The 24,444-nt window shown below is 35.2% G+C and overlaps 1 protein-coding gene across 2 annotated transcripts; it reads left to right on the forward strand.

The window, feature by feature from the left end:
* The first annotated feature begins 6,906 nt into the window (after positions 1-6,906).
* Positions 6,907-24,061, forward strand: LOC149777910 (uncharacterized). 2 transcript variants are annotated; one of them, XM_089939006.1, is made up of 5 exons: positions 6,907-7,270; positions 13,959-14,018; positions 16,266-16,450; positions 16,958-22,044; positions 22,541-24,061. In XM_089939006.1, the coding sequence occupies exons 1-4, from the start codon at positions 7,225-7,227 to the stop codon at positions 16,967-16,969; spliced, it is 303 nt and encodes a 100-aa protein (XP_089795132.1). In that variant the 5' UTR covers positions 6,907-7,224; the 3' UTR covers positions 16,970-22,044; positions 22,541-24,061. The 2 variants fall into 2 exon arrangements, with proteins under 2 accessions (XP_089795132.1, XP_089795131.1); XM_089939005.1 differs by lacking the exons at positions 6,907-7,270; positions 13,959-14,018; positions 16,266-16,450 and having other exon boundaries at positions 16,969-22,044.
* The last annotated feature ends 383 nt before the right edge of the window (positions 24,062-24,444 follow it).

The raw sequence follows: 24,444 nt of genomic DNA on the forward strand, positions 1-24,444 counted from the left end.
CTAAATAGTTGCCTCGTGTGAAAATGTCAATAGAAGAGATGTCACAAACAACCAAAATAGAAAACTGGTTGATCCAGTTGATGAACGCCACAATGCTACGTGTAAGCTTGTTCCTAACAACTTATTCATATATTTACAAAGACACTCAAAACCAGGTATGTCAAGTTACAAAAGATAGCTGATTACATCCACAAGAACACATACGACAAGTAATATGTATGAAAAACCAAAAGGTAATCAACGGAGAATAAAACATCTCAGAATATAAGCAAAACGATTCCCCATTATCTACATAAACGAAATTCAATGGAAAATATATGACCTGACCCAGAATTAAAGCAGCAGCGATCATGAAAAACAATTTGTTTCGTACACCATTAACACACTCTACAATGCAGATGGGGATCGAGGTTAATGATATTACATTATACGTGTTTATTTTGTTACTCGTATGAAAATCGAGATGGTTAGGCTCCATTAGAGGTATAAATGTGGCGATATACCAAGGAAAACGACCCTATAAGGAAAATGGCAATTAAACATATGGCCACTATCTTGGATGTATGAGCCTTTATGTGGGAATTTGTATTACAGCCTTCATCTTATAGCTTAAGTCCTTTATATAAGAGATTGTACGGGTAGGTGTCGGATTGTAAAAAACGTGTGCTAGACGACAATGATGTATATTTGACTCATCGTAATATCCCATGATTGATATCATTATATCAGTCATATTCAGATTCACGCAGAGGTTGATACCGACCATTCATGTGACGAGCACATAAGACCCACCCGTCATAAAATCTCGGGCCATACAAAAGTCCATAACGTAATTAAACATCCCGAATAATATGGTCCATATTCAAGTCCCACACTTACCGAGTACCCTCCGAAACCATGGATCCCTATTAAAGTCCCTTAAACCCTTACAGTCCCAAGCATAATGTTAACTTTTAACATTTTTAAATCCTATTTGCCTTGATTTCTAATGCGTGTTATGATATCATTGGAAGGATCGCTAAAGATACACAGCAGTTCTATTAATTGCAACGTCTATCAATTAACTTTGCCTGACTATTTTTATCCCTTGAACTGCGTGTCAGCATTTACAGCCTATCAGCAATAAGCAGCAGATATTAATTAGCTTCTTTCATTTTTCTTGTTGACAAGCTGTTAAGTTTGTACTGTAAAATAAGGAAAAAAAGGTATATTTCTGTCCACCTGAAGTGGAAGAAAGAACACTATAAAAATGAAACCAAACACCCCAGAACAAATTGTAAAACAATAAGAGAACAGTATTTTGTGTTCAATTGTCGCTCAATGACATGTAATTCGTGTTGGTCTCTACCATGTATTCCACAAACCGATGTTAGGCAACTATTGCCTTTTAAACATGGATTAATGAATTCCACAGAACACACACACACACATACATACATAAATACACACACACACACACACACACACACACACACACACATATATATATATATATATATATATATATATATATATATATATATATATATATATATATATATCCCTCGATATTAAAAGAGATAATTACAACAAAACCAATTATAGACACTCAAAATAGTTCCATTTATTCTTAAAGTCAAATGTTTTCGTGCAGGCTACAATATAGTTAATGGGACGATCAAATATTTAACTTCAATACCTCTCTATTAAATGCCCCCTCCCCCTCCAGTAACGAGGCCAGTTATGTTGTTAAGGACGATACTGGAAACATATTTAATAGATCGAGCATATAGCATTTTGCCTTGAATAGGCTCTGTATGATTTCAGGATAAACTCCAAATGTCTCATAAAAGCGCGACGACTATTGTCCGCGGTCAAATAAGGCTTTATTTATCCTTGGGAGTAGAAGTCATACAGTGAGATAGGATAACTGTAAGTTTAGAGTCATCCAACACACTTTATAATCTGATTTGTGTGCAACAACACTGGCATGCTCCAAGATAAATATGTCAATGTTTATTTGCATATGATCCATACATTGTAATAAAATACTGTCAACTTCAGTCAGGGGAGACAAAGTGGTATTTCATAGTATGGAAGCATTCCTCAGACAGCAATCTGCAAAGGTCATTTCCATTGAAGGACAAGAAGTAAAAAGGCAAAGGCGAAGTTCTAGCACTGAACAACACTATAAATGCATTACTAGGTGTCGTTTGAACCACTTTCAATGTCTACAAGAGATGCCATTGCGCCAGAAACCGTAGAAAGGGATTATGTCATGGTTTTCTTGATCTTATCCTCGGGGTGTAATTTTAATTAACATGTGTCCCGCCTATTGATATATCCCGGTTTTGATTATGCCAATGACTTTTATCCTGCATAAAATATATCTTGTCGTTTAAATGGAGTCCATTGCTTTCTATATAACTTAATATAGCTGCAAACAAAAGACAACTTGCCCAATGGATTACGCCGTATTGTTCAATACTAATGGCGCATCTTATTGTCAAATAAGCTCATTTAGTGAGAGGAAGTTTGGAAAAGGGCCAGCAAGACGATTTCTTCTAATATCTTTGTTGCAAAATTGTCCTTTATATACCAAGAACGATGTGTGAATACTGTTGAACGTTTAGCTCGCACACAGGATAAAGAATCGCTTTTGTTATACGTAGAATGTTGCAACCCAGAAATAAATATATCTATATCCAGAAAGGGTTAGATAATTTCTGCTGTGATATTCCATGTGAATACCATGTAGTCCTAGCAAGCAGACTGTTTCATGTAATTTATCAGCAAACTACAGTGTTTAATACCTGGCAAAATAGAGAAACGTTTCAGACTATAATAGCTAGAAATACTTACAAAAGAATTTAAAGGAATTTAATAAAATATCGCTCTTTCAGACTTCTTGCAAAAATTAAAACGGATGACCATCGTAGGACATAATTGTCCTTGAGAAAGTGATAAATATATACGATAAAATTGGTGTTTAATGATTAATAAGTATTTAAGCTCGCAATAGAAAATAAGTAGGCTGTATGTCCTCCTTAAAATAATGGGGAAAGCACAATGTGAACTTAGGGCGTTATCTTTGCATGCACATAAAATTGCTACAGTGGGTCTCCCCTAAGTGAAATCCATAAAATGCAGTCTCTAAAAATTACACGATGCCTCGTCCTAAATTAGAAGGGAATGTACTTTTTGTAGAATCATTTCTTTTGAAAATACTTGGCTATTCGCTAAATCATCAACGGTGTCATTAACGTCCTCCACAGAGCGCTATATACAAATACCCTAACGCCAAACCAAACCAGCAAAATGGCGTTAAATCCAAATATCAACAACCTTTAACGATATGGAGATTGTTGTCGTTTTTATTGTGGTTTCAACGCCTTTTCAGGATGATAATTTATACATGGCGGCCAGTATATATGGTGGACAAAGAACCTAGAAAAATCGTGGGAAGATCCATCGACCCACTGTAACATACATACCAATGCTAGTCGAGCCCGAGAGTATAACTCGCACAGACATAGGTGAGATATCAGTGATCTGTAAAGGCAAGCACCTTAGATCATTAGGCAACCCAGGTCCTCTGATGTAAATGTAAAAGGCGGATGCTACCTACAGTTATACAGCAGTAAGGTCATACTTTAACTCAAACAGTTGAAATCTAAATGCAGACAAGATGATATTTGTAACAGACAGGGCTATAACTATGGAGATTGCAATGGAATCATAACCAATTTTAGGAAAATATCATAAGATAAATGCGAACGTGAAATTGTGTGCGTGCTCCAAATGATAGACATGTTTGTTTTACGAGTAGTCGCTAGATTTTGTGACTGAAGATTGTATTATATATGTGAATATACGTCGAATGATAATGAAATTTGATGACAAAACGTCTTATGTGGTTGAGTCTCTACACGAAACAACCATATAAATATAAGTACAAAAGACACAAAAAAATGCCATTTATAAAAGATGACAATAAAGAAAGAAGATACAAGGAGAAACTCTTCTAGTGTAGTGTTTATACAGTTGAGACAATAAAATAGGAAGATAAAATAATGAAAGTGATAGTGACCAGCGAATCATTCTAGCCTTTACAGAAGTGATGACAAATCATTTTCAACATGAAAAAAGGAATTGCTTTTTGCAATCATTCATGAACTGTGGAGCTCAATTTAAGTAAATATCTGAGTTTTTAATTAATGTATGACGATATTAAAAATAACAATATGGGACCATTATGTCGCTATACAAAATACTTATTTGAAGTTAACTTACCATGTGACGTATGTGATTGAAAAGTTGGAAAAGTTGCTTCTTGTTATACACGCAAGAGAAAACAAAACAAACAAATCAAACAAAACAAAACAACAAGAAACAAATCAAAATAAAAAACAAAACCAAAGAAAATGTACTATCTCCAAGTCTACATCAACATAGAAGTGATCCTATTATATTCTTTCTAAATAATTGTTAATTAAGTAGGGTGTAACTTTTCATCAAGTCGAGCATGAATATTTCAAAATTGACTTCTACCCCGATAAAGCAATACTGGCACCAGAACTATCATTCCTTATCTTCTTTGAAGTTATTATCAGACTCATTTGACGAGTTTTGATATATAAAATGACCCTTTATGTAACGATTAAATGAAGAAACGACCTCGCTTTGTATTCTAAGGCGTCTTAGGTTAAAGAATTCTAACAGTTTTGCTTGTTCAGACCCATAATTGAATATGTTCTTCTTACATCAAGTCGATATCAAGAAGTTGCAAGATCTCCAATCTTGTTCGTTCTCACTACGCCCCATTTTCTGTTAGACAATATTCTGCAAAGATGCGGTGCGGGATTCCTTCACTGGTCAAAGATGTGCAAACGCTACATCAAATAGTGTTAACAAGACGATCACTGACAAATGATAAATGACTTCCAAGGAATCAAAGTTATATTTACACTATTAATCTCAACAAACTACTCATATGGATGTCAATAATTGGACATCTTAGAATAGCCTGAAACACTGTGTTCTACGTTTCCTGGAGAACACATCAGACCATTAGCCATCTTCATTATTTGCATTTACTTATATCGTCAGTTCTGATGTTGCAAGTCTCCTCCTTCGCCCTTCCCCACCACTTTCCCCTCCTTTGTTAATTTCATATGGCAACATTTCTGCGAAGAAACATGTTTAATTTAAACTGTACAAACGAAGAAACATTCAGGTGGAGTTGCGTTTTGGAAGCCTCTTAGTTTTGACGTGTACCCAGATTTCTTCAGTTTGTGTACCGGAATCACCAAAATCATCTATTATTAGATTTGTCTTGTTTGAAAAACCATGTTTAAACAAGTATACGCACCAAATTACCATAGTACCTGGTTTGTTCACTCCTCCTCCCACCCAGTTTTCACAACCTGTTTGCAAGCTATGGTCCAGTTTCCCTCATTTATTCCACATCCCTAACTATCATGCTGGCCTCAAGGTATGGTCGAGTTATGCCAGGTCATTCACCAATTCCATCTATCAACCTTCCAGCAAGCATTGGTTCTGTTCTGCCTACTCATTCGTCCTTCCCCACTTACCAACTAAACCGCACGGCATGGTTCTGCTTTGTCCATTCATTCACCCATTCCCAAGAACCAACGTGCTTCACGGTATGATCATGTTCTGCCCATTCATTCACTGTCGCTACGTACCAAACTGACCACTGGGTTGCTGGTGGCCGAGTGGTCTAAGACGCTTTCTTTTGCGCATCGCCGACATCTCACTTGTGTCTGTGTGGGTCCGAGTCTCAGGCTCGGTCAACGTAATGGATTTGAGAAAGCTTGCTAGTAGCTTCCGGTGGGACGGTGGTTATTCCCTGGGTTTCCCTGGTTTGTCGTCAACCTAATATACTAAACAATATTATTACAGTTGTACAGGTATTTGTGCAACGTTTCGTTAATACTAACATACGGACGGATGAAATCACATCAATTTATGGAAATCGTATAAATGAATCAAAGAGACAACAAACTATCAAATCTGCTTTAAAAGGGCTGTACGTCGTCTCAATTGCGGCATTTTTGTTTAAGGATTTGTTTACAAATTATGTTATTGCTTTTGAAATTCTGAACACTGATATGCAAACAGTACACGGTTAGACGCATCTATGAAGGGCAGTGAACATACCTCAAACGTTTGTTCTTTATTACGTACGGGTTATTATTATTATTATTATTATTATTATAGAGCAGTACAAAATAATTGTGAAATATGAAAAAGGGTTTAAATAGGGAGCACGGTGGCTCAGTGGTTAGCGTTCCGGACTCCCTATAGAGACGGTTAAGGTTCGAATCCTACCATCTGAACAACCTGGGTCATATTACATGATGTCCTAAGGCATGACACCTGACCCTTATTGCCTCGGTATTAAATAATCTGCTTGTGCTATTCTGTAAAAAACTACCAAACCAAACAAAATCAAACTTAAGAGGCGTTCAGTGTATAACGGGCCTTCTAAGGAAGATTTTACAGAACTACCTCTGCTGCAAAAAATGAGTAATTGGCTCGTGAGCCGAGTCTTCCCCTGCTATCGAAATGTAACCGAAACCTTCATTCTAAGCAAAACGATTAACACCAAGGAGCGATTAAACCCAACACTCATTATTCCCCAAGAGGATCTCATTCAATAACGTGGACTTAAAAATAGATAACTAGAGGCCTGTGAAATATGACACACAGGAAACAGTGGGCTCTGTAAACAATGTATACATGTATGTGTGTAAAGGATACCGCTGCTTCAAAAGGAGAGGCATTAGCAAGTTTTACCTTTATCATAGACATTAAATGAGTTATTATTACAGTTTCAAGAAACACTGATTCAATAAATTCAACCAGTCGGCATTAACATATCACAATTCTAACAATGAGAGTGCATGTGGGTAGACGCTCTTATCGCATATAGGGTGAAGGACAATAGGTAACACAGTGTATTGCCGTCAGGGTTGTGCAATATGGCGTTGGTACCACTTGACATCAGACAAAAACATATTAAACAGCTGGTAGACCTCTATGATCTCATGTACATCGATGGTCAGTGTTACAAAAATTGTATTGGTTACCTGCACAATGCTGCCCTACCCGCGGGACGACTGCAACGCGTTAAAGACGAACCAATGGAGGTGTTTCATTTGATGGGAGAAAGAGGAATATTGAAGGAGGGTGACTACAGCGTACTGGAGGAAGCACTTCATGCCAGTTGCTATAAGCAGGCTTTGGGGTTGGTTAAGTAAATCAGGTCAGAGATAATAAACAAATTGAAGGGCAAAGTTCCACTTCTGTCGGTTTGTTTTTCAATATAATGACTCATGTGGGCCTCTCTCTCTCTCTCTCTTTCTCTCTCTCTACTCTCTCTCTCTCTCATATTATTTATAGCTACAGTAGCTACAACCAAAGAAGAATATTGTAGCGGATTAGCTACATATGAGTCGCTGGTTATTACCTAGTGCGATATATCAACCCCACAAATCTGTGTTGATTCTCAAGGACGACCCGAAAATCAATATCACGGGTGAAGGGCTGATTTATCGGTCTATTTCTTACCGGCTTTTCCTCGTGTTCTTCCTCTACCAGTTATACTTGCCTCTATGTATTGCCTATCTTGCTCTGGGAAATGGTGTTAAACCCAAAACTATAGATACTTATATTTTACATTCGGATAGTAATTCTGGATATCTGAAATTAGGTGTCGTATATATTGATTTTGCTAAGTGGTAAATTTTTTATTTAACCAATGCCAACAAAATAGTATACATTCCGATGTTCGCATCAACACTTCAATGTTTAACTAGGTGGCACGACAATTATCCCCCTTCCGGTCAATTTACTCACCACCGATTGACACCCCAAACAGTTCCCCCCCCCCAATCAATCACCGACTGGTCAATTGCTCCACCCCACCCCACCCGTGTCATTTACCCCATTGAAACCTACCTCCCCATGACATGGATATTCCTCTTTATACGCTGAATAAATATCTAAAACCGTAAGTAATAACGGTGCATGGGGCGGCCGTATGAAATTAATAATCAGAAGACGACTTTATGCGAGAAAGGGGCTTTCTTCAAACAATAGTATATGCTCATATGCAATATATTACCTCTAAATACGTTTTTAATTAAGGCGAGCTTCCTTATAATTTTAAAACAGATTACAAACTCCCAAATTGTCCAGGTATTGAAATTTACCTGTTATGGTCATCTATATTTTTGTAACTCCTGGTTCAAGGTTTTATCTCATTTTTGTAAGTTGTATTCATGGCTGTAAACTGTTCAGATTATCTGTAGTTAGATTTTGCCTACGTGATAAGGGTCAGTTGTAAGAATACTAAGAACGTAAAATAACATAGGATCTTTAAATACATGCTTACATTGGTGCTGACAATTACTAATAATACTCTTAATATTAAGACTTAATCACGACTTTGGGTTAATTTCTCATTGGTTAATAAGGTTTGGACCGTTCGGGAATAATTCAGTAACTTCCCATTGGTTGGGCTAGGTCACATGAACAGGCAATTTCGAAACAAACTGAGGACTAAGATCTTTGCTAATTCAAAGATCGCCAGAACATGACCCTTAAGCAATCGCCGTCAGATCTTTACGTAGGACAGCGGCGATATTGTTTTAATCAGACAGAATTTTACCGCAAGGCTCGACGGACCATATGAAGCAAATGTTCATGTTTATTACATCGGACTTTTTGTGGAGATACTGTTGTGTTTCTCTTTTTGTAAATTAGTGTGGTTTCAATCCTTCTAATATTTTATTTAAGTTTGTCTCGGGGTGGGTGTTTAGCTTTTTAAATGTGAAAAGAAGATATTTTACTGCGCCACGAAGCATGCTGTCTAAAACAATGTATCGTGGGGACTACGACCCTTTTCCGGTCCTGGATTAAGGCCTTCCAGGGTCCTATGCATGGAAAATATTATGGGGTTTCCTCCCCTTAAAAATCTGAAACTAAACAAAATGTAAAAAAAAAAAGTGGGAAAATTCCAGTGTTGCTATCATTCTAAAAATCAAAATGCCCTTTAAGGCAGATCGAATTGATGCTATAAAAATCACTAAAGTTTATCATCAAGAATTAATTATTTTTCATGTGCCCCTGTTGGACTGGTGCCTAAAGCACGTGCTTATTGTGCTTGATGGTTAATCAGGCACTGCCCTTTTCTTTGAAGAAAGTATTTATCTTGTGGTAGTGTGTTGTTGATTTTACTTTAGTGTGTGATGATAAGACGTTGTTTTTCAAAAATAACGATAAAACGGACATTGTGTGTTCTACAATAAATAAATTGTGGAATACAATATTGTCGATTCGTGTGACAGAATCATCCCTGCCAGAAAGATTTATGTTGCCTTAAATTTAAACAAAATGATGAATATGTATCAAATGGTTCTGTCATGGACCATCTTTAACTTGTCTCAATGAATACGGCTTATAGCCAAAATTTTGTTTGGCATTCAGTTTATTTTTGTCTTTTATTTCATATGACTTTTACAGAATTGTAACATATTTACCTTTCAGTTTTTCCTGTATAGTTCTTTAAATTTAGGATAATTCCGAAGGCTTTATCTTCCTGGATTTATTTTGTTGCAAATATGTATGCTTTCATTTGTAGAACTTTGCTTTAAGCTGACACCATATATCGAAAATTGCGCTGACGGGCATATAAACCCAGCACTGTCGAAATTTTCCCCTCTTGTCATTTCTTAAAAATACGAAACACAAACAAATCTACACGCTCCGAGAATTGCATATGCTAAAATCAATGTTCAGCCACGGAAGCATTTTTGGACGATATCAAACTAAAGATGTGATATAATACAATCCGGATTGAATGATGCGCGCATGGCTGTCGCAATGAAAACTGCGCATGTTCATAAACGAATTCATACTACCCTATAATGTGACGATTAATCTCAACGTGCTCATTTCTTAATCCATTTCCGCATCTGGTTACTTTGTAAAATTCGATAATTTTCATATGAAGTTTCTCGATTACAGACAGTTAAGGTGCAGAACATCCATTAATTATGATTCATTCGACTTTGCTTAAACAAAATTAATATTAAATTATAAAACAACAATTTATATTTTATTGAAGGTGAGATGATACGCATCCATGACCTGCATGACTGTTCCTGTAGAAATAACCGAGTTTCACTTTTACATAAGATTTAAAAAGCTCTGTAACAGGGGGCCGCCCAGAATAAATACAATTTCAAAACTTACTTGCAAAAGAACATTTTTCAAAATAAATATGTGTAGCCGGGTAATATAGCCCTCGCCCCACCACACCTCCAGCTCTGCTCACTCCTCAAGCCGACACCACTTCGAAATATTTTTTTTTTTGTTTTAAATCTCTGTCCATTAATGTCAACCACGTGCACAGTGACCTTAGAAGTTTGGTCATTATGGGCAACGTACTTTACATAAATGTTGGAATGAAAGTGAAATTAAAAAACGAGAGCTGAAAATTCCTATTTTATACACACATATCCACTGTACTTTAAATAGAAATCCAAATTCCAATGAGATCCGGGTTATAACAAAACATTTTTTTCCCCTGGAGGGCCTCTACCAATTTCTACGCACAGTTAACTGGAAAATACAATGGCATGTATAAGCAGAGATATGACCTTGAAAAAGAAAATCTACATGTATGTACCCAACGTGGTTCAGATTTCGCGACTTCAAAGGGGATGTTTTGACAACTTTACCTTATTCAGCGAATCTGAATTGTTGCAGTTCATAATGTAAACGGCTTATGTTCACGTGGGTACAGGACGTGCACGGAGGAAGTGAAATATAGCCGATTGTATTGTGGTTAGAGTTCCAGATTGCTGCTGCAAAAATTTTTTTTAAAAAATTAATTTGCTTTCATTTTCTGCTTGATCCGAGATATCGAAAAAATTGAAATTAAGTTTGTATTCCATGTAATAGGACTGAATATGGCATTAAATACGTACAAGCTTCGACTTACGCATGACTGTCTTCTAACAATAGAGTTTGTTTACGTTCACATGATCACGTGACAAACCTAAAACTGCAATCTACGACGTAAATACTGTCAGAGTGGATGTCGATGTTGTTTCAATAATTAATGTGATAATTAAGGACTCTGTACTGCTGTCGCGGATGGGACGAAATAGTTTTAAGACATAGTAAGGTACTCTCCTTGAAGTAAATCAGCTTTTGTAGCAGTTTTAGAAGAGTGGATAACAAGTAATTTGTTGTGGTAATGGTGTAATGGGTCATCTCAAGGTGCTATTGACTGAAAGTTTACGTGATTCTTTCCCCCTCTCTCTCTCTCTCTCTCTCTCTCTCTCTCTCTCTCTCTTTCTCTCTCTCACACACACACACGGATGTGGCCTATATCTCTTTATATGGCGCACTCACACACACATCATCATCTACATAGAGTGCAAGTTTATGGAGCTGTATAAATTATACTATAATTTTTGCATTACAGAGTAAGACAGATGGACCCAAAGACAGCAAATCCATTATAAAGGGAAAAATTTTGAACAGGTTGTAACTCTTTGAGTCATTTCTGAAATATTAATGGAAGTATCAAGGGTAAACAAAACATACTTTAAAAGAACCCCAAAATGGCTCACAAGGTTTCTATTCAGATAACAGTAAAATAGTGATCTGCAGATTAAACATGGTTTAGAGATTTTTATCCTGGTTACATTAAGCTCTAGGACTGTCCATTTAAATTTTTTTCTTGGGCAGAGTTGAAAGGAGGGGGGATTCTTAAATATTTAACAACAAATCTACAAATGTCCAAGGCTCTGAGTGGTCGAGAATGCTCACCATTCTGGATCACTGCCACCTCACCTTTGTCAGCATAGGTTCGAGTCTCGGGCTCAGCTAACGTGGGTGCGTGAGAAAGCTTACCACTAGCTTCTCATGGGTCGGTGGTTCTTCCCAGGGTTTTCCCGGATTCGTCACCCTCCAGTTGTACTGGCTACCATGTATAGTTTGTCTTGTGTTGAAAAATGGCATTAACCCCCACAACAATAGATGTCCAGCCTTTTTATAACTTTTAGAAAATCTCAATCTTATTTGTGGAAAAAGAACATTATATCCAGTTATATTCGTTCAAAAGAATTAGCAATCTTGAGGTAATAGAGAAAGATTATTTCTGGTTTAACCATAAATCTAAGGTGTTTCCCAGCCCTTTTCTCAAAATAATATGTTCTTTTATCAGACAGTTTATTGTTTTCCATACAGCAATATAAAATGTAAAAGATTTTTGTCTTATATATGTTTAACTTGAATTGCCATAGTAGTTTTAAAATATTAAAACAAATTTCTACCTTGCTGATATCAAAGATGCTTGTTTTATATTGAGGCTATCCTAAATAACACTAAAAGATGAACAATATTTTGAAAGTTTGACAACATTAAATAAAGTAATCTTGAAGAGGTGTAAAACTATTTTTCTCATCTGGTTATCATGACAAACAAAATATATCCATTTTTTGTACATTATGATATGATACATATAATACATACTTCCTCCATTATTTTGAGAAAAATATTACCAGTGTTTACCTGGTTGCTATGGAGTTTCAATGGTTGATATGGAAACTATCAAAAATAGAACTTGCCTATAATATTCCAAGATATAGTTAACTAGATATAGTTATTTCTTTAGATATCAGTCTATTTTTTAGTCTGATCCCAACGGGAAATAAATTTTTGTCATATCAAAAGTTAAAACAGGACAGATGATAATTGAGTCATGTATAATATGTATGATGTCTCGCTCTCTATGAAGCTACATCAGGCAGGAATCTTCATGTTCTAAGCCTACTTCACATAACGAAGAGTTCTTTGATACCAAATTTGTGTCATATAAATTATTGATTTATTTAATTAAGAAATCTTCGTTAAGAACAGCTTGTCTGCATTACTTCCTTTTCATGAATTATAAACTCTGTATTGATATAGCTGCATGCACAGGAAATTGATGAATATTCCATAACAAAGGTAAATAAATTGCACATATTTAAAAGAACTCAATATTTTACATTAGTTTCACAAGAGTTGATGGCAAAAGCATGTCAAATAGTGTGTAGGGTGCATAATGACCTGCTGGTGTATAAATAAATAACAAAAAATAATAAAGATAATAATATAAGTACAAATAATGAATATACAATACTAATACAATAATAATACAATACAAATAATAATTACAAGTTACTCATTCATACGAAATATGAAAATCCCATTTTATATACCTGGCAAATGATAAATGCAGATACTATCTTATGTATTTAACCAAATGACAAATAATTGCAAATATTGATATAATAAAGAAAAGAGTAGCGAAATTGGTGGTCCAGTTTCATATCAAAAGACCTACTCCATAAATTAAAATAAATAACTCACATTTTGAGAAACTGGAAAGCATTTCATACGCATTGTAGACGTAAACGTAATCTTGATTATGTCTTGCACAATTTTATGTCTACACTAGAATTGTCCCGCAGCGTCATGGAATCAGGCATTGTTTACATCTCTGTAAAAATAGTAGAACCTTTTTTAAAGATCACTTGTATTAAGCACTTATATTCCTGTATAAGCTCACCTTTTTCATGTTTACTTAGGTCAGTTTGCTGAAGAAATAATTTTCCATTAAATAACAACCTTTCTTTTCAAAACACTAACATCCATGATGTGGCTTTGTAAGAGAGCTTTGATTCTAATGGGACATATCCATGGAAATATACATATAGTACGCAGACATCTGCATTGGAACATTTTCATTGCCAAATCTAAACTTTGGAATGTTTCTTCGTACTATTACTATTCAAACTTTTATACAACTTACTACAGCTTTATTATTGTTGTTGTTGTTCTTGTTGTTATTATTATTATTATTATTATTATTATTATTATTATTATTCCAGCAATCCAAGAGACTAGCACCGCACGTGGTCACTCTCCAGCAAATAAGAAGATAAATATTGGTATGTACTAAAAATAGAATAGAAGGGTTTATATATACGTTTGATGTTAGGTCTACATATAGGCTTCCCATTCACATACATAGCGTTCATGGTGTGTAAATTAGCATGCATTGTAAATGACCATTATAATAATAACATTATGGCGATTTTATAACATTTGTCTACTCACGTCTCTAATGTCATGTCAGTGGCATTTGTACAGGTGACACATATATGATGCCGATCCGAAAACAACATCCGAAGTTACTAGCACAAGGAAGTTGAGAAGAAAAAAAGCAACTTAATCTCAAGCAATGCTGAACATAATTTGATCATGATTAAACATTATTGTATGATAGGAGGCCTTGCAAGGGTGATCTGCCATCACATTTGGCACCTGTTACTAAGAATAGAATAACAAAGTGAAAATCTGTCTTGTATTTGGAAAGCTTTGCTTCCTCAATAAAACATATGCAAAGGTGAAAGTGCAGAAGGGACAAAAGGTACATTTGCCATCAGTTAACACAATGATTCTGCTTGCATTATTTCATAGTGTGCCATTTGACCAGTATTGGCCTGACTGACAATAGTTTCTACAGAATAACTAAACTGTACAGTTAAATCAAATTTTAAAATTGCTGCCAGAGTTAAGACTTTTCTGTGCAATTAAAATATTTACATGTTTCATGTGTAACATATTCCCTGTCCAAACATTCTTTACATAGTTTTTGTACACAGTGCACACATATGTGAGATGTACATATTGACAACATGCCACTTTGCCATTTAAATTACTTACCTTATGCTATTTCGTGTAACAGGGAATGACACTATCCCTGATGATGTATTAACATGGGCAGTTCTGTTCCTTACCAGAACTTCTAATCAAATAAGAAGAAGGTTGTGACACAAGTGTCATTTGTGGTCAGATAGAGCTTCATAAAGATTGTTGAATAACATCAGTTGTAGGCATGGGGATTGTCATAAAAAATATTTCCAAAGTTAATGAGGAGTCTGAGAATGCTAACATGAATCTTGGACTCAGTTCTCAGACCTAGATATTGAAGTGTAAGTTTGAAGTGGTTTGACCTAACATTTACAGCGACCTAACATTTACAGCAATTAAAACATGTTCAAGGATTGCACACAGCTCAAATACATTTGGGGTCAATCTGATATACATTTTATTTACCATCACTATTTATCCTAATTCTGTAAAAGAAAAATTATCAGGAGTCAGGTCAGGTCATAATTTTGCATAACCAAACCCACGAACTATATACTAGGGTAGTCCAAGATCTTTAACACCATGGGTTTCATTGACCAAAAATGTAAAGTTCATCGGCCATATATATATATATATATATATATATATATATATATATATATATATATATATATATATATATATATATATATATATGCTTCACCATCCAAATAGTGTGATATGTATCATATCATAACCCAAGTTTTCTGGTATGTATTTTGTCACAATCCAAGTATCATGATACGTATTGTATCATGATCCAAGTATCATGATATGTATTGTGTCACAGTCCACATATCATATGTATTTTATCATGTTCCAGGTATCATAAGTATTGTATCACAATTCAGGTATCATGATATGTATTGTTTCATAATCCAGTTATCATGATATGTATTGTATCACAATCCAAGTATCATGATATTTATTGTGCCACAATCCAAGTATCATGATATGTATTGTATCACAATCCAAGTGTCATGATATGTGATATGTATTGTCTCACAATCCAAGTATCATCATATGTATTGTGCCACAATCCAAGTATCATGACATCCATTGTATCACAATCCAAGTACCATGCTATGTATTGTATCACAATCAAAGTATCATGATATGCATTGTATCACAATCCAAGTATCATGATATATATTGCGCCACAATCCAAGTCGCATGACATCCATTGTATTACAATCCAAGTATCATGATATGTAATGTATCACAATCCAAGTACCATGATATGTGTTGTCACAATCCAAGTACTATGATATGTATTGTCACAATCCAGGTACCATGATATCCAATGTATCACAATCCAAGTATCATATTATCATATCGTAACCAGGCTGTATATGATTAGAAGATTTCCTGCATCATATTTTGACAGCAGAATTGTAACTTGCATTGTCCTCATATCACTTTTGTATTGTTTTTACAACACATAAGGACTTACATAGAGCTGTGTGAAGAGATAACTCTGTTATATTGTGTCACCATTACAGTTGATAATCATTCTTATATGGAGGAGACAGACTTTACTGCCACTAGTCAGGTTGTCACCCCACCTGCACAGCCAACCTCAATCAATGAATGCACGCCCCAATCCATCCAAGCTGTTGCCCCAACCCAGCAGCCATCCTTGATGCAGCGCACACCGCCAATCATTGCCACACAGCCAGTAGTCGAGGTAAGTGTAAGAATATTTTCTTAACCCATTTCACGCAGGGTTTGATTCTGGTCCAACAACCACTATCTGGACATCTTGTAGTCAGACAAAGCCTAGATTTATTGTTATCACATTGCATTGCAAATAAATGATATAGCAAATTTTATTGAGGTATGTCCGGATATTTACTTTGAAAAATAGTCTCCTAAACACAATTATCACATAATTGTTTTTATTTTTACAAACCCTTCATTTATATTACCCTCCTATTGGATGTTATACATTGGGAAAGGATTTCAAAACAAATTGAGATTTGTATGGGTTTGAATTTGTTGTATTGAAGCAATTAACATGCAAATATCAGTAAAATAGCTGATGTCTGAGTGAGTAAAATGGAAGTAGGAAAAAACATACATCAAATGAACCAAAAGATACTAATTAGTTATGCCGTTTACATAGAAGATATTTTAGAGATGATAAGTGCAAACCACATACTTCATTCTTAATATAACCTTTTTTATATTCCAGGAGAGCCAATGACAAGAAGAAAAGAGTGATGGTAAAACAAAAATAACAGGATGCTTCAGTGTTCTTCACGGAGTCCTGCCAGTTCTCATCAATAATACAAATTGCAATACATTATTTAAATGTAACTCTAAATATAGTTTCATTACTTGAATAATAAAATACTTGCTTCTGTATCCAAAGCAAATTAAAGCTGATCATGGTACTATAAAATTATTGCCCTTTAGGCAATTAAAAAAATTAGCTTAAGTGAAAAGCAACCACCCATACCAACCAAAATGATTTTTATTGTATAACGTTATAGTGCTGTGACACATTTATTGGATTAAGATCTCAGACGAAATCATTATTCCACTCACAATCATTTTATTGAGTTGATCTTGTATCTGTTCAACTAAAGATGATAATTCTTATTAGACCACAATTCTGATCCAATGTTGAAGTTATATATTAACCATGTTTTATTGAGATATATGCGTGTTAAGAGTGACACTAGAGTATATTGTTGGCATGTTTATGGCCAATACTCTGAAAATCCAGAGGTAATGAGTTGTAAGCAACATATACACTTATTACTGAGGTGAGACCCAAAAGGCACATTATTTTATCAGATTTTGATCATATATGGTATGTAATCTTGTTTCATCAAGACCTCTCATATGTTTGACATTTACCCATACTAAATATGTGATCCAATTTAATGTGGTTGTGAAAACTGGAATCCATATTTCAGATTAGAGTTTATATTCAAGCTTATATTATAAACGTCTGTGATACGTTCAATTGTTATGCATATTGATTAGAAGATCTTTTGACTTGTTGTGCTCGAAAAGTAAGATATCGTATGAGTTGATGATCAAATTTGATATTGACAATTACATCAACCAAACATTCAATGAGGTCAGTGATTAGCGACAGTCGTGCATATTAATGAGATGATATGGCATCTGATTACTGACCTTTTTTAGACTGTTGCAGCTTCATTTCACTGCAGTGTTTGGTTTGATATGGAATGTATCATGATAACAATTGCAGAGGACATCAACGATGATCGACGTCATTGGATATTAATTTATCATGCATCTGACTGAGAATGTGAAAATTTAGAGGTTTTTTTTGTTTGATCATGTTTGTTATAAAAGCTCAGATCATCAATATGTTGTATGAGATCAATTATGAATGACATCTGTACCTATTAATATGGCGATCTTTTTTCTGATTGGTAGAGTATGTAAACATAATAGATTGAATATTTTTGATCATATTTTCATCTGATTTAGTATTTTTAACAGCATATTAATGAGATAATCCTGCATATCGTAGATCGAGCTTGTGAATGCTGCTGTATTTGTGGTCATGTGTTTTGCCACATTCTGTATTTAAGCGTATATCATCAAGATCAATGGTGGGCATGTGTGAACTTACAACAGAGCAGTTCAGATTCACATTTAAGATAATTTCATTTTGACCGTATACCTGGGTAGCCAGTCATTATAATTTTCAGTTACCCATTTGACCTTTTCTAAAATTTTGACATGTCTAGTTTTAAGGTAGGGTGGACATGACAGGCCATGAACTTTATGGGCCAATAAAAAAACAGACAGCTGCAATTACCCTTTGAGGATCAAGAAGTGGCCAATTGCCCAGGAGATTAACTTATAGTTTAGCCCCATCACCTCCCAAGCACAGCTGCGAGTTGAGGGTAACAATATTTAAATGCTTCCCTTACGATAGGGAGACACTAAGAGGGACAGTCATGCATCTTGGAGGGGGGGGGACTGGTGGGTGGGTATGGCATCAGTGGATTCCAATGAGTTCTCAGAAGAACTGTTAGCAATGCCCCCACCCCCTTCAGTGGGTTCCAGGTTATGACTTTAGACTTTCTCCTTCAGACTTGTATCATAAACCTGGTATCGAGGATTAAAAGATTCTCTTAAGGCTAGCACCTTGTCCAGACCTCATATTGTTCCTGCATATAGTTAGAGAGCTTACACCTACATTTTTTCAGGGACAGGAGTTTGCCCAGCAGCAGAAACGATGGTCTGATTCCATCTTCCATGTGTTGGCAACTAGTTATTGCATGCAGCTATCAATCCCATTCATCAGCTTCATCCCATTAGACCACCCCACTTGAATATACAGTAACACAAGTGGAGATATGATCTGGTGCCTGGACTCACTTCCCTTTAAACCATGGAGGTTTTGAGGCTTAATGCCTGGACTCGGGTGACCATTGCCTTGTTTGCTTATCTTTCTTTGGATTCCTCTTTCAGTTTATTTAGGGAGGAATCATTGTCTCTAGCTGCACTACAGTGATTACTGACAGCTGTACATAAATTGTCACAACAAGCTTTCTTCATTTTGATCACGCCCTCTGCAGAGCTTTATGTCCAAGTGATAGTTGCCTTGGATAAGTTGAAGTTCTTACTGGATTACAGTAGGAACCCTCTAAGGTCAACACCTCTTGAAGTTAAGATGCTGTTCAGATGATTCATTCCCTTCATGGCCTCACAGACTTTGTATAATCAACAATACAGATTCCTAGCAGCAGTGTTAGACATTTATAAGAATGATAAGAAGCGATCCCTACCTGAACACTCAGTAACCTTATCCCAAGTTCTTTAACCAGGTACAGCCTAAAAGGTCTCAAGAACAACCTCACTTGAAAGCTCCCTTTTTCGTGTCATTCGCTATTAAAGGCAGTCAGAAAGACTAAAGTGGAAAGTCTTCAGATTGTTCTCTGTCCAGCAAAAGGGAATGGGTTGACCCAAGGGATTTGCTTCCTGTCTGGCAATATCTTTCCAGCTTCGCAGTGGGAACATGTTTATCTATCTTATCAAGGACAACTAGGACATACAATCATTCCACCTTTCAGCATGCTACTGGCTTCATTTCCAGGAGCATTCTATCTCAGACTCCCACCTTAATTCACCACTCTAAATTGGCTCATTTAAGGGAAGAGGTGCATACCTATTCTGTAGAAGGGCACAGTCAAGAGGGTGCGAAATGATTAAACCGCAGTAGTATCAGCTCAGAATCAAGCTTTTTGCATTAAACAGATTTCTTCAGGAAGATCGCTTCAAGATGATGTTTATCAATCTTACCTTAAATTTACGTTTTTGGATAATTTTCATTTTTATATCAGTAGCTGTGAATATCCCCACCCGATACAGACAGAAGAGACTCAACAGCATTATGTATATAATCTTTTGATCTTTAATTATGTTTTATAACAAATCTAATTAGACATTTACATATATCATTTTTTAAGCCTAAAACTTGCCCGCTGTTGCCAATCCAAATGCAAAATCGCACTAAGCACACATGAAGAACAAAACGAAAAAGAAAATAAAGAAAAAGACGACTAAGATTGATTCAGATTTAGTTTTTTTCCCTTCTTTTTTCTGAACTTTCTAAACATAATACTAGTAGTCATAAAAATTGTCATTTCAGCCATCTACTTTTCAGTTTCTTCACAAGCAATGGTTATCTGACTCCATTGTACCTATGATGCAATGACAAATTAATGTTGAATTGTTAAGTAAAATTGTTTAATATTTGTTTTATTTAGCAAATCTGGCTATATGAGCTGGGTAAACTTCTGAAGTTATGATATGTCCTGTGCCCATTTTTCATCACCTGTACTCCATTTGTAAACAGTTGCTCATTAACACTCTGAAGGCCATATATCTAATATGAGTAAATCAAACAGAGAGTATGATAAGGATCTGACATGATTTAAGAATGTGAGGGATCTAGGCATATTAGTGAGGCAATGCTACAAGTGACTTGATGTGCTCATTACAAATCGAAGGTCTGTTTTCCTGACACTAACATATAAACCATCTGATCAAACATAGTCAAAAAGCTTATGTCCATGAATCCATGAAGATTATGGATGAGTACATCTGGGATGGCATCTTTAACTTTTATATCCTTCAAGAAAATCTCAAAAAATGAAAATCACAGTTTTCATATATAATTTTATGTTCGAACATAATTCCATATTCAGGTCATTTTTCAAACAATGTGTATATTATGAACCAAAATTATTTTATTGAAGCACAGGGTTCATAAAGAAATACCTTCATTATTGCAGGATCACTTGTCACTATCTAAGAAAAAAATTATTTTTTTCAAATGAAATTAAATTTGGTTTCGGTGTGACAAAAACTACATAGAGAATAATTTATTTTCTCTTTCATTATACATGTTCCACTTAAATCATGGAACTTCAGAGACTTGCTTTCTGCCAGGTAAATTTACATAGGCCATACAGTCTCCTTAACCATGATATTTTTCAGCTTTACTGAAAGGATACTATATGTGCCATACTGAGGCCTCCAACATCGATCTCATTCATAATTATGAATATTTTGGGTTTTTCTCTATTTCTGCACCAAATAAAGCAAAACAACATTGTTCAATTTCTTTAAGTAAGTAAACAATAACGTTTAAAGTTTGGATTCAAAGTGTTTGATAACTCTGTGTTGAACCAAATCCCAAAAACTGTTGTGAAATAAGAAATCACCACTGTAACATAATTTCAGATGTGAAGAATTTCCTCTGTTGGTGAGATCAGAATGAAAAATGTAGTTTACGGAGAACTTTTTTCTGTATTAGGAAATTCCTGTTTCACCTAATCAGTGTTGGTTCATAAATTTCACAAGATACCATATCAGCAAAAATTGTTTCCCATCGAAGTAAGATTATTTCCTACCTAAAAACATTATGATCCGTCACTTTTACTCAATGACATTTAATTTATAAATTCCTTTCGAACATTTATAATATGTTGTGCATTTAAGAACAAGAGTGTTTAATGCAGAAACAAATTTCTGTGTTGTCAACCTGTGAGCAGGAAGAGAAGAGACAGCTGAATGATGATATTGCCCAAGGAAATAAAGAAATACGTATATACCAGCCTACACCAGAGCCTGGTTTGTAACCTTATGGGAGAGTATAAGCTATAGGCTTGGATGCAGGAAGCATTTTTTCACCATCTGTTGATGCAGCTATTATTCAAATTACAGATGAAGAAAGGAAACCAGAAATGGGAAATTTTCCTGATGGCGATTTTGAAAATGTTGGTAAGGATACAAAATTTACATGTTTTTTTTACAAGAGTAACAGCCATAATCACTATCTATTCCCGAGAAATCAGTGCCACTTATGTTCCACTAGCGTTACATTCCTTTTGCGAGATGAAAGTTCAAAGCAAATATTGATAAAATAAGATTAACATTATGGGACAATGTATGTGTTGAACCCCAATATGATTTTTCCCATTCTCGAGATATTGTAATTTTAGGAATTAACGTTGAATCATCACTATCTAGCCACATTTATTTTATTTTAAAATGCCTTCGCTGGATGCCATGTATGTTTAAATGGAACAGCCCTCATGGAATGTGTATCAAATGAAATGCTTTGCTATGTGTCAGTCATAACTTTCAACGAAACCAAATTTGCCCAATACCGATGACATGACACAATATGAAAGAAGCGGATGTGGAGCCTTTTAAAGCAGTGAGATTAATTGGTTATTACGTCATGACCATCCATATAAATTATCTCTGATTATAGGTTTTACAAAAGAAAAGCCCATGCTCTATACCAGTGGGAGAATCCTGGATGACGTGGGTTTTCGGCAAAGAGGATGTCAGGTCATCAAGTTTGGATGCATCATAGGCATAACACATGGCTGTACGGAATGTATTGGAGAGTCTGTTCGACCAGTGGATATATGGGGTAGTTACAGTTTTCCATTCATGACTGGAAAACTAGAAGTGACGTCGTTTAATTTTGCAGCACCGGGTGACTCAGGAGCATTGGTGTTCCTTTGTTTAGGTGGAAATATTCGAAATCTGCATGCAGTTGGAATGATCATAGGTGGAAGCTCAACAGGATGCCAATGTTTCATTACACCTATAAAAGCTGTCTTTGAGAAACTTGGATTAATCAAAAACAAGTTCAAGGTGTTTCTGTCTAGACAATTGTCACAGCAGGAAACAATACCCCAACCACTTACATAACATTTTGAGGTGACTGAACACTTGACCATGGTTGAACGAAACATGAACATAAGCATGACTGAAAATTTAATGAGGATTGAGCAAAACATGAATGAAAACATGAATCGACGCTTTATGTAGGTTGAACAGAACATAAATGAAAACATGAGCGAACGCTTTAGGAGGGTTGAATAGAATATGAATGCAAACATAAAATGAACGCCTAACGAGGGCTGAACAGAACGTGAATGAAAACATGGACCTTGGTTTTAACAGGTTGGAGGATTTATTGAATAATTTGAATAGCAAATCCTAAAATCGAGATTTTTTCTGCAGAAAATATTTCAATATTTTTAATTTTCGAAATTTAATTTGGATAATGATAAAGATGATTAGATGCATTAGTATCATGTTATTATTTCACCTGTCATAAATGTTGCATGCCAGTGGCGGATGTAACTCCTCATTACTGGTTGCCTCATTCTCACAATTAGGTGAAAGTAAAGCGAGTGGCACAGTCTTTCATCCAGTATGAGAAAGGGTGATATATTCAATTTGTTTAAAGTGGTATATTAGATGTATCATCAACAATCTTCTTTGACCATTTACTTAATAACGTCTTTGCTGTATAGTCTATTAACTGTTAATATGCATGTGCGACAGTCGTTGAGTGCAGAATTAAATACATTTTGTTGAACATCTCTTAAAAATGTGGCATATACCTTAGATGTTCGTGAAGTGTAATTTAAATAGGTATCCCTGTGAAATAAATTCATTAAAGCTGATCGCTTGGAATACGAAAAAGCCCAACCAGCCAAACAAACAATCTCAAATATCTAGTTCACAAAGATACATGCTTTTCAATTAAAAAATGCCCTCAATTATTTGGATGTATGCTCAGATATGTTTACTGATATTACTGTTTTTTATGTGTGTTCTTATTGGGTCTTATTCAGATAACGGTGATATATGCAATAAACATGCCCAAATATCTGAAAAAGATATTTGCGACATTCGCTTGGGAATTGAATCCAGTTAGTCGGTCTCACACCAAGTCTCATAAAATACAAGAATAAAAAGGACTGAACTAGAATGACTGGTTAGTTTGTGGTCTCTTATACCCAGATCGCTTGTATTTATTTTATGTAATGAATGTATGAGAAAAGGATCCAATTTAAAATCAAATGAACATTAAGTAACTTTTTTTTTTCAAATCGGCCTTTCTAAATCGTCGCAAATCATTGTGTTCGAGATAAATATTTCTTTCTCTTGAGTTATCTCTAGTTTTGCTGTGGTACAATGTACGATCGTTGGAGATAAAAATCAATTATTATTTGATTTGAATGCATCGAAATCCATAAAGACCAAGACTTGTTTGTCACATATGTAAATACTTATCAAATGTATATACAAGTTTCGCTAGTTCTGGCTCATTTTTGTCTACTAAATACCAGTAGACAACTTAAGTACCTGATG

Source organism: Sinohyriopsis cumingii, chromosome 17 (genome assembly GCF_028554795.1).
Source record: "Sinohyriopsis cumingii isolate HCF-2022 chromosome 17, ASM2855479v2, whole genome shotgun sequence".
In the NCBI taxonomy this organism is placed as follows: Eukaryota; Metazoa; Mollusca; class Bivalvia; order Unionida; family Unionidae; genus Sinohyriopsis; species Sinohyriopsis cumingii.

Coding starts and splice junctions, on each gene's coding strand:
- LOC149777910 (XM_089939005.1), top strand. CDS start 22,008: ATGGGAAATTTTCCTGATGGCGATTTTGAAAATGTTG. Junction 22,045..22,540: donor TGGCGATTTTGAAAATGTTG/GTAAGGATACAA, acceptor CTCTGATTATAG/GTTTTACAAAAGAAAAGCCC.